This window comes from Oncorhynchus tshawytscha, linkage group LG01 (genome assembly GCF_018296145.1).
Source record: "Oncorhynchus tshawytscha isolate Ot180627B linkage group LG01, Otsh_v2.0, whole genome shotgun sequence".
Classification (NCBI taxonomy): Eukaryota; Metazoa; Chordata; class Actinopteri; order Salmoniformes; family Salmonidae; genus Oncorhynchus; species Oncorhynchus tshawytscha.
In genome coordinates, this window is record NC_056429.1 from 90,845,899 (window position 1) to 90,858,262 (window position 12,364).

At 44.0% G+C, this 12,364-nt stretch overlaps 1 protein-coding gene across 2 annotated transcripts in view; it reads left to right on the forward strand.

The window, feature by feature from the left end:
* LOC112260028 (centrosomal protein of 170 kDa) overlaps window positions 1–12,364 on the forward strand; it is a 100,682-nt gene that overhangs the window by 16,186 nt on the left and 72,132 nt on the right. For both annotated transcript variants that reach the window (XM_042327304.1, XM_042327301.1), the window contains 2 exons: window positions 2,667–2,806; window positions 9,574–9,663. In XM_042327304.1, the coding sequence (XP_042183238.1) occupies window positions 2,675–2,806; window positions 9,574–9,663 (222 nt within the window). In that variant the 5' untranslated portion in view covers window positions 2,667–2,674. The remainder of the gene's footprint in view (window positions 1–2,666; window positions 2,807–9,573; window positions 9,664–12,364) is intronic.

Genomic DNA, 12,364 nt, shown 5'->3' on the forward strand with positions numbered 1-12,364 from the left:
TACACTAAGTTGACTGTGCCTCTAAGCAACTTTGACCATTCAGAAAATTATGTCTTGGCTTTAGAAGCTTATGATGGGCTAATTTACATTATTTGAGTCAATTGGATGTGTACCTGTGGATGTATTTCAAGGCCTACCTTCAAACTCAGTGCCTCTTTGCTTGACATCATGGGAAAAATCAAAAGAAATCAGCCAAGACTTCAGAAAAATAATTGTAGATCTCCACAAGTCTGGTTCATCTTTGGGAGCAATTTCCAAATGTCTGAAGGTACCACGTTCATCTGTACAAACAATAGTACGCAAGTATAAACACAATGGGACCACACAGCCGTCATATCACTCAGGAAGGAGACGTGTTCTGTCTCCTAGAGATGAATGTACTTTGGTGCGAAAAGTGCAAATCAATCGCAACAAAGGACCCTGTGAAGATGCTGGAGGACACAGGTACAAAAGTATCTATATCCACAGTAAAACGAGTCCTATATCGACATAACCTGAAATGCCGCTCAGCAAGGAAGAAGCCACTGCTCCAAAACCGCCATAAAAAAAAAACAGACTATGGTTTCCAACTGCACATGAGGACAAAGATCGTTGGCCATAATGACCATCGTTATGTTTGGAGGAAAAAGGGGGAGGCTTGCAAGCCAAAGAACACCATCCCAACCGTGAAGCACAGGGATGGCAGCATCATGTTGTGGGAGTGCTTTGCTGCAGGAGTGACTGGGGAACTTCACAAAATAGATGGCATCATGAGGTAGGAAAATGATGTGGATATATTGATGCAACATCTCAAGATATCAGTCAGGAAGTCAAAGCTTGGTCGCAAATGTGTCTTCCAAATGGACAATGACCCCAAGCATACTTCCAAAGTTGTGGCAAAATGGCGTAAGGACAACAATGTCAAGGTATTGGAGTGGCCATCACAAAGCCCTGACCTCAATCCTATAGAACATTTGTGGGCAGAACTGAAAAACCGTGTGCGAGCAAAGAGTCCTACAAACCTGACTCAGTTACACCAGCTCTGGCAGGAGGAATGGGCCAAAATTCAACCAACTTATTGTGGGAAGCTTGTGGAAGGCTACCCGAAACGTTTGACCTAAGTTAAACAATTTAAAGGCAATGCTACCAAATATTAATTGAGTGTAACGGCTGTCGTGGGAAGAAGGTGAGGACCAATGCGCAGCGTGGTACATGTTCATCTTTTTAATAAAGTAAACTGAACACTGAATAACAAAACAACTAAGAAACAACCATGAACAGTTCTGTCTGGTGTAGACACACGAAGACTGAAAACAAACACCCACAAAACACAATGGAAAACAGGCTAAAAATATGGTTCTCAATCAGGGACAACGATTGACAGCTGCCTCAGATTAAGAACCATACCAGGCCAAACACAGAAATAGAAAATAATAGACAAACTAACAGACAACCCACCCAACTCACGCCCTGACCATACTAAAACAAAAGACAAAACAAAGGAACTAAGGTCAGAACGTGACATTGAGGGTATGTAAACTTCTGTCCCACTGGGAGTGTGATAAAATAAATAAAAGCTGAAATAAATCACTCTACTATTATTCTGACATTTCACATTCTTAAAATAAAGTGGTGATCCTAATTTACCTAATACAGGGAATTTTTACTAGGATTAAATGTCAGGAATTGTGAAACTGAGTGTAAATGTATTTGGCTAAGGTGTATGTAAACTTCTGACTTCAACTGTAGGTTGTTTCCTTTTGAATTTCTCATCAAATGTAAAATGTTCCTGTTTTGATAAATTTAATATAGTGAGTTAGGTCTGCTCTATATCAAATTAGCATACCCCCAGAGTCCCTTCCCTGTTTCACACCTGGGAGGTTGGTGGATGGGATTTCCAGCTCTCTGTAACCTATAGTGCAACCAGTGGATCCGTCTCCTCTATACCATGTTTCTTGTAGGATGACAATGTCTGTATTTCTGATTTCTTTGGTCAAGTCAAGGTTCCCGCTCTTTAGGCCAAAGGCAGATGACCTCAGGCCTCGGGTATTCCAGGAAGATATAGTGAAGGCTTTGTGTTCCATAAGGTGTCAAATGTTGTTGGTTGTGTGGTTTGGCCTCAGACCAGTAAGTGTTAGCAGAGCCTGCTGAGCATCTGGTACATTGCCAATGGCTTGGGATAGTGTAAGAGTGGGGGTTGGGCCAGTTTGCTTGCTCACGGCCTGGGAGTATGTGTGAGTTCCATGTTGGGGCCCTCTTTGTGGGAGTGCGCGGCATGGGGTGGGCAGGAGGGGCATAGGTCTGATCTGAGGGGGCCTAAATGAGGTGTGGGCATGTTTGACTTGTGGGGTATTGATTGGTTGGGGTGTGGGTGTCTATTGATCTGTTGCTCCTGTGTGAAGTGTTGGGGCTGCGTTTGAGAGCGGTGTCCTTTAGGGTCCGGGCGAAGGTGGGCACTGCTGCCTTGTACAGGTGGACCTGGTCGTAAAGGCTGTTCAAGTCCAGGGTGGAGTGGTGGGCCAGTTAAACATTTGGTTTTGAGGTACTGTCACGGGAAATACTTGCGTTTACCCGCTGAATGGTAGCAGGGTGGACGTATTTTTGTGGTAGCAAGGTGGAGATAACCACTTGTGCGTTTGGGAAAGTAGAAGAAGCTTTTTCAATCTCTCTCTCGCTCTCTCTCTCAGGATGACATATGGTTGGAGTGAGTAGCGTAGCAGAGATGAGTCTCACATCATGGTTCCTGGTGAGCAGCGGGGGCACTCGTCACCGTCTGCCCCTGGAGATGATCTTCGTCGGCCGAGACGACTGCGAGCTCATGCTGCAGGTGAGCATGGCTCCAATTGATACAACACGTTACAGCATCACATGATACAACAGAACCTTTTACAACATAACATGAACAACACAAGCTGTTACAACACCACACATCATACAACACAACACAACATGATACAACACAACATGATACAAGACAACATGTTACAGGACAACATGATACAGCACAACATGACACAAAAAGCATGATACAACACAACATGATACAACACAACACATGATACAACACAACATGATACAAGACAACATGATACAAGACAACATGATACAAGACAACATGATACAAGACAACATGATACAAGACAACATGATACAAGACAACATGATACAACACAACATGATACAACACAACACATGATACAACACAACACATGATACAACACAACACATGATACAACACATGATACAACACAACATGATACAAGACAACATGATACAAGACAACATGTTACAGGACAACATGATACAGCACAACATGACACAAAAAGCATGATACAACACAACATGACACAAAAAAACATGATACAACACAACATGACACAAAAAAACATGATACAACATGATACAACACACCAGGACACAAAACAAAATGATACAGCACACCATGATACAACATGATACAATACACCATGTTACAGCACAACATCATACAACACAACATCATACAACATGACACAAGAAACATGATACAACACAACACGACCAAACACACCATGACACAGACAACACAGCACAAAATCATACAACACGACATGACACACCACAACATGACACATCACAACAGAATATGATACAACACAACATAATACAACACAACGCAACATGATACACATTACATTTTTACTAGGATTAAATGTCAGGAATTGTGAAAAACTGAGTTTCATGTATTTGGCTAAGGTGTATGTAAACTTCAGACTTCAACTGTACATACACCTCAGCCTCAATACATTTAAACTCAGTTTCACAATTCCTGAATATTTAATCTGAGTAAAAATTCCGTATTTTAGGTCAGTTAGGATCATCACTTCATTTTAAGAATGTGAAATGTCAGAATAATATTCGTGAGAATAATTAATTTCAGCTTTTATTTCTTTCATCACATTCCCAGTGGGTCAGAAATCTACATACAATCAATAAGTATTTGGTAGCATTGCCTTTGAATTGTTTAACTTGGGTCAAATGTTTTGGGTAGCCTTCCACAAGCTTCCCACAATAAGTTGGGTGAATTTTGGCCCATTCCTCCTGACAGAGCTGGAGTAACGGAGTAAAGTTTGTAGGCCTCCTTGCTCGCACACGCTTTTTCAGTTCCTCCCACAAATTTTCTATGGGATTGAGGTCAGAGCTTTGTGATGGCCACTCCAATACCTTGACTTTGTTGTCCTTAAGCCATTTTGCTACAACTTTGGAAGTATGCTTGGGGTCATTGTCCATTTGGAAGACCCATTTGCGACCAAGCTTTAATTTCCTAACTGATGTTTTGAGATGTTGCTTCAATGTATCCACATCATTTTCCTTCCTCATGATGACATCAATTTTGTGAAGTGCACCAGTCCCTCCTGCAGCAAAGCACCCCCACAACATGATGCTGCCACCTCCGTGCTTCACAGTTGCAAGCCTCCCCCTTTTTCCTCCAAACATAACAATGGTCATTATGGCCAAACAGTTCTATTTTTGTTTCATCAGACCAGAGGACATTTCTCCAAAAAGTACGATCTTTGTCCCCATGTGCAGTTGCAAACCGTAGTCTGTTTTGTTTATTGCGGTTTTGGAGCAGTGGCTTCTTCCTTGCTGAGCGGTCTTTCAGGTTATGTCGGTATAGGACTCATTTTACTGTGGATATAGATACTTTTGTACCTGTGTCCTCCAGCATCTTCACAGGGTCCTTTGCTGTTGTTATGGGATTGATTTGCACGTTTCACACCAAAGTACATTAAATTCTTGGCGCACCCATCCCGCTAACGGGATAATTTTCGTCAACATCCGCTGAATTGCAGAGCGCCAAATTCAAATTAAATTACTAAAAATATTACATTTTCACGAAATCACAAGTGCAATATAGCAAAACACAGTTTAGCTTTTTGTTAATCCACCTGGTGTGTCAGATTTCAAAAAAGCTTTACAGCAAAAGCTATCTAAGCGTTTATGTTAGGACATCTCTCTCAGCAGACAAAACATTATAAACAGCTTGCAACAAAGTAGATTGGTCACGAAAGTCAGAAAAGCAATAAAATGAATCGCTTACCTTTATTTTTTATATTTTTTACCCCGTTTCTCCCCAATTTTGTGATATCCAATTGTTTTAGTAGCTACTATCTTGTCTCATCGCTACAACTCCCGTACGGGCTCGGGAGAGACAAAGATTGAAAGTCATGCGTCCTCCGATACCAAGCCGCACTGCTTCTTAACACAGCGCCATCCAACCCAGAAGCCAGCCGCACCAATGTGTCGGAGGAAACACCGTGCACCTGGCAACCTTGGTTGGCGCGCACTGCACCCGCCCGCCACAGGAGTCACTGGTGCGCGATGAGACAAGGACATCCCTACCGGCCAACCCCTCCCTAACCCGGGCAACGCTAGGCCAATTGTGCGTCGCCCCACGGACCTCCAGGTCGCGGCCGGTTATGACAGAGCCTGGGCGTGAACCCAGTCTCTGATGACACAGCTGGCGCTGCAGTACAGCGCCCTTAACCACTGCGCCACCCGGGAGGCCCAAATCGCTTACCTTTGATGATCTTCGGATGTTTACACTCACGAGACTCCCAGTTACCCAATAAATGTTCCATTTGTTCCATAAAGATAATTTTTATATCCAAAATACCTCCTTGGTTGGCGCGTTTTGGTCAGAAATCCACAGGCTCAAGAGGTCACGACGGGGCAGACAAAAATTCCAAATAGTGTCCGTAAAGTTCGTAGAAACATGTCAAAATGTTTTTTATAATCAATCCTCCGGTTGTTTTTACAATAAATAATCAATAATATTTCAACCGGACCGTAGCCTTTTCAATAGGAGAGAGATAGAAAATGTCTGCTCCAAGCTGTTGCGCATGCAAAACTCTGCTGGCACCCAGCCATCCACTGACGCGATGTGATCCTTCTCACTCATTTTTCAGAATAAAAGCCTGAAACTATGTCTAAAGACTGTTCACACCATGTGGAAGCCATAGAGAAAGGAATCTGGTTGATATCCCTTTAAATGGAAGGAAGGCATGCAATGGAACCGAGAGGTTTCAGGAAAAACAGCACTTCTTGGTTGGATTTTCCTCAGGTTTTTGCCTGCAATATCAGTTCTGTTATACTCACAGACAATATTTTGACAGTTTTGGAAACGTTAGAGTGTTTTCTATCCTAATCTGACAAATATACGCATATTCTAGATTCTGGGCCTGAGAAATTTCATACAAACATCAAAATACTGGCCCCTACACTCAGAAGTTAATCTCTAGGAGACAGAACACGTCTCCTTCCTGAGCGGTATGATGGCTAAGTGGCCCCATGGTGTCTATTCTTGCGTACTATTGTTTGTACAGGTGAACGTGGTACCTTCAGGCGTTTGGAAATTGCTCCCCAGGATGAACCAGACTTGTAGAGGTTTACCATTTTTTCCCGAGGTCTTGGCTTATTTCCTTTTGATTTTCCCATGATGTCAAGCAAAGAGGCACTGAGTTTGAAGGTAGGCCTTGAAATATATCCACAGGTACACCTCCAATTGATTCAAATGATGTCAATTAGCCTATCAAAAGCTTCTAAAGCCATGACATCATTTTCTGGAATTTTCCAAGCTGTTTAGAGGCACAGTCAACTTAGTGTATGTAAACTTCTGACCCACTGGAATTATGATGCAGTGAATTATAAGTGAAATAATCTGTCTGTAAACAATTGTTTGAAAAATGACTTGTGTCATGCACAAAGTAGATGTCCTAACTGACTTGCCAAAACTATAGTTTGTTAACAAGAAATGTGTGGAGTGCTTGAAAAACAAGTTTTAGTGACTCCAACATAAGTGTATGTAAACTTCTGACTTCAACTGTATATGGGTCTATGTGTGTGCCTGTGTCTGTACGCGTGTGTGTGTGTGTGTCTCTGTGCATGCATGTGTGTGATCGAGAAAGTCTCAGACAGAGATGTTTCTAGAAAGTGGGGCAGATACATGTTGAGTTAGGTCCATCCAGACAGGAGGGCTCCTTAGGAAGTAGAGTGGCTGCTGCATTGCCAAGTGTGGAGCAGAGAATGGGTGTGGTGTAGCTGCGTATATCATGGAATATCTTTAGAGCTTGATTCAATCCGTATCGTAGAAGATCCGTGGTATTGCACGAGTGAAATTTAAAGGGAATTCTCCCACGTTCGCGGAAACTATATTGACTGTAAATGCTGCACATGTCATCTCATTTGGGACGTTACCTTTCAATTTTAATCTCACTACAGCGTGGATCTTTAGTGCTACGGTTTGAATCTAGGCCTTAGACATAGGTTTCAAAGCGACAGCAAGGGTAGTAAAACTAATTGTTAAACCTATTGTTTGTATGTCAACCCTTAAAATAGTGTCACAGTACAACTTAAATAGAATATATTAATGTACTTTCTGTGCTCTTTGATGTCAACTCTGAATCTAACTAAATGACACTTTCCAAGCCAACTTAAGTAGTTGATTACTCACTGGTCAGGTTTCTGCCAGGCCCTGGCTCTGTATAACGAAGAGTACATTTATTTTCAAGGAACTGAGTTGCCTGTGTGTGGCAATACTGACAGTGCTTCAGTCCTTAACTCTGAGCCACTAGAAACCCTGACTTCACAGACACTCTTGGAGACACTAATCAAGTAGTCCCCCTTCGACCTCCTCAATCCTCAGTTTGTCCCTGTCTACAAATGAGCCTATAATTAAGCAGCAGGTCATTAATACATCAGCACATCACCAATAGGAGTTAGAAGGTGCCATGCTAAAAGAAAGAAACAGACGTTTATAAAGAACAAGCAGTTCAGAGTGCAGCAAGATACTTCTCTCTGGCACTCTGCAGTTTTACTGCTGAAATCAGCAGGGTTGCAAGGAAAGGAACAAGGAGGCTGTTTTTCCAAACAGGGATCCTGTTTTCTAGGGTTTGTCTCTCTGATGACCTGGGGGAAAGAGTGGAGAAGACTGGGTACTTTGTTTAGTGTGAGTCTGCCAATGGAAAATACGCCAAGAGGTCCGGGCCATGTGACTGTTTTTACTGGCCTCAGGCTTTTTGGTGTCACATGGGTGTCTCAGGAATGTACGGGTTTAAGAGCCATTGCATGGATTCCCAACGCAAGGTTATCATACTCAAACCAGGACCACTCCCAACTAGGCCTCTTCTAGTTAGTAACAGTCAAATCTGGACCACTCCCAACTAGGCCTCTTCTAGTTAATAACAGTCAAATCTGGACCACTCACAACTAGGCCTCTTCTAGTTAATAACAGTCAAATCTGGACCCTTCCAACTAGGCCTCTTCTAGTTAATAACAGTCAAATCTGGACCACTCACAACTAGGCCACAGTCAAATCAAAGGGCCATGTTTGTGTTTGAAATAATTTATTCCATGAAGGCATTCATCTGTCATGCTGTTTCTATAATAGGCTATGCTATCTACAGTAGACTTATGTTAGTGTAAACACTGTTTTATATTTGACATTTATATATGACAACTCATGTTCACCATGAAACGTAGTTACTTCAAATTGTATGGATGCCGTAGCTCTCTGTGTGGATGCCGTAGCTCTCTGTGTGGATGCCGTAGCTCTCTGTGTGGATGCCGTAGCTCTCTGTGTGGATGCCGAAGCTCTCTTTGTGGATACCGTAGCTCTCTGTGTGGATTCCGTAGCTCTCTGTGTGGATTCCGAAGCTCTGTGTGGATGCTGAAGCTCTCTGTATGGATGCCCTTGCTCTCTGTGTGGATGCCGAAGCTCTCTGTGTGGATGCCGAAGCTCTCTGTGTGGATGCCGTAGCTCTCTGTGTGGATGCCGTAGCTCTTTGTGTGGATGCCTAAGCTCTCTGTGTGGATGCCTAAGCTCTCTGTGTGGATGCCGTAGCTCTCTGTGTGGATGCCGTAGCTCTCTGTGTGGATGCCGTAGCTCTTTGTGTGGATGCCTAAGCTCTCTGTGTGGATGCCTAAGCTCTCTGTGTGGATGCCGTAGCTCTCTGTGTGGATGCCGTAGCTCTCTGTGTGGATGCCGTAGCTCTCTGTGTGGATGCCGTAGCTCTCTGTGTGGATGCCGAAGCTCTCTGTGTGGATGCCGTAGCTCTCTGTGGATGCCGTAGCTCTCTGTGTGGATGCCGTAGCTCTCTGTGTGGATGCCGAAGCTCTCTGTGTGGATGCCGAAGCTCTCTGTGTGGATTCCGTAGCTCTCTGTGTGGATGCCAAAGCTCTCTGTGTGGATGCCGTAGCTCTGTGTGGATGCCATAGCTCTCTGTACTATCTCTCTTCCTCCCTCTACTTTCTCTACATGTTGTGTCTTTCTTGGTGTGTGTGTTTGTGCTTCCATCTCTGTCTGTGAGAGATTTGAACAGGGCCTAACTGCTTTATGAATGGAAATATAATCTGACTTCAAAGCAGAATTGTGTAAACAATACATGTGATTCCTCCTCCAAACACTGACATTGTCACAATGTTGATGTTTAAACTTTCATGCACACACTGTTTTCATCATGTCAAAAACATTTCAAGTTCATCATTGATGTCAAGTTACCATTCAACAATATGTAACACCATTACTGACTGTGACTGTTGGGTTTGTGTTTACAGTCGCGGAGTGTTGACAAGCAGCATGCGGTCATCAACTATGAGGTGACCAGCGATGAGCACAAAGTCAAGGACCTGGGCAGCCTGAACGGGGTGAGTAAAAGGGGAGGGGAAGACATGTAAAAGGGTCAGAGGTTGTGCTTCATCTTTAGGCCAATCAAATTTGCTCCAGCTTTGACTTGAGAGGAATTGACAGGGCTGAGATAATTACCCCTTTATTCCACACCATTATCTTTTCACGGCAGAAAAAAACCATGTTAAAGTGCTCTTCCTGCCACATGGTGTGTGTGAGTCATGTGTTAGTTGTCCTAGTTCTGCTGATGGCTGTGTAACTTACTCAGTGTTTAGGCTAACCCACTAGCTTGGAACAACTGTGAAGCATTCTCCCAGGCAGGAAGCTGGAGTCATAAGCTCTTCCTCCTGAGTCATGCTTCAGGATTCCTCCCCTGTTGTTCGAGGGCCCATGGCGACAGGAAGTAGCGCTATATCCCATACTGGGCCAATCAAAGCCTGACTGCTGAATGCCCTGCACATCTTACTCATCTTTCTGATGGATCTACATCACATGCTGGGCCAATCAGAGCCTGACTGCTGAATATCCTGCACATCTTACTCATCTTTATGATGGATCTACATCCCATACTGGGCCAATCAGAGCTTGACTACTGAATGCCCTGCACATCTTACTCATCTTGACCAAGATGGCGTAGCAGTAGGACGTGTGTGTTTGTCTTTGTTTTATCCCATGTCTTATCCCGTGTAAATAGCCATAATTAACCAGTCTTTTTTGCATATATCTTAATCTCACTTTCGGTCAACAAACAAAATATACTTTCCTGCAACCCACCTAACCCAATGTGGTACGGAGCTGCTATTTTTATTCCTTATAACTAGAACTTCCATCAGGAGCTAGCCACCTAACTAGTTACTAGTCTTTGTGAGCCACGGCTAGTGGTCTTCACCTTTTTCTCGGTCACCAAGCCAGCCTTAGCTCGGACAACACCTGCCATTCTCTACAGTGCGATATCAACACAGAGCATATCGGACTGCTTCTCTCTACCACATCGCCGGATTCCTGCCACTCTGGATCATTACACCGGATCATCGCAGCTAGCTAGCTGCAAACGAGTGGCTACTGTTAGCTAACGCCTCTGTCCAGAAGCAAGCACCAGCTAGCCTTGAGATAGCCTCGAGCTAGGCCCATATACCAGCTAATTCTAGGGCTACAATACCTCCTTTGCCAATTGGCCTGGACCCTTTATTGTCGACATGGAGCCCCGCCAATCCATCACGACTGGACTGCCGAGGTGATCCTCCAGATGTGGTCTCAACAGGCTATTCTGTTATGTTGCCGAAGAACCATCTACTAGCCCCTGCCCGCTAGCTTTTCTGAACACTGTGTCCCCTGCTCGCCTAGCGTAGTAGTGACTACCGAATGGCTCCCTGACTCACCTATTGCTGCTCTTTTGACCCCATGATCACTCTGCTACACAGCTGATGCCCCATGGACTGTTTCAATAACCCGGTACCTCATTTTGTTTATCTGTCGGCCCCAGCCTCCAACTCAGGTCCTAACTAACCCGCTCTGCCCATTCATCACCATTTACCCGTTGTTGTCTTAGCTCTCCTGATCAACACCTGTGATTGCTTTATGCCTCTCTAATGTCAATATGCCTTGTCTGCTGCTGTCTTGGCCAGTTCTTATTGTTTTATTTCACTGTAGAGCCCTCAGTCCCTCTCAAAATGCCTTAGATAGCTCTTTTGTCCCACCCCACACACATGCAGAGGCCTCACCTGGCTTAACTGGTGCCTCCAGAGACAAAACCTCTCTCATTGTCACTTAACGCCTGGGTTTATTTACACTGTACTCACATCCTACCGTATCATTGTCTGCACATTATGCCCTGAATCTATTCTACCACACCCAGAATTCTGCTCCTTTTATTCCCTCTCCCCAACGCTCTAGATGACCAGTTCTTATAGCCTTTAGCCGTACCCTTATCCCCCCAGTTCCACTCCTATTCCCCAATTGCTATCATTTGTGGACTTGGTTTCATGCATGTTAACATCAGAAGCCTCCTCCATAAGTTTTTTTTATTCACTGCTTTAGCACACTCCGCCAAGCCTGATGTCCTAAACGTGTCTGAATCCGGGCTAAGGAAGGCCACATAAAATTCTGAAATTTCCATCCCCAACTGCAACATTTTCCACCAAGATAGAACTGCCAAAGGGGGTGGAGTTGCAATCTACTGCAGAGACAGCTTGCAAAGTTATGTCATGCTTTCCAGATCTGTGCCCAAACAGTTCAAGATTCTACTTTAAAAATCTACCTTTCCAGAAATAAGTCTCTCACTGTTGCCGCTTGTTATAGACCCCCTCAGCCCCCAACTGTGTCCTGGACCCCATATGTGAATTAATTGCCCCCTATTTATCTTCAGAGTTTGTACTTTTAGGTGACCTAAACTGGCACATGCTTAACATCCCGGCTGTCCTACAATCTAAGCTAGATGTCCTCAATCTCACACAAATTGTGAAGGAACCTACCAGGTACAACCCTAAATCCTTAAACACGTGCACCCTCATAGATATCATGCTGACCAACCTGCCCTCTAAATACACCTCTGCTGTCTTCAACCAGGATCTCAGCGATCACTGCCTCATTGCCTGCGTCTGTAATGGGTCCATGGTCAAAGGACCACCCCTCATCACTGTCAAACACTCCCTAAAACACTTCAGTGACTAGGCCTTTCTAATCGACCTGGCCCGTGTATCCTGGAAGGATATTGACCTCATT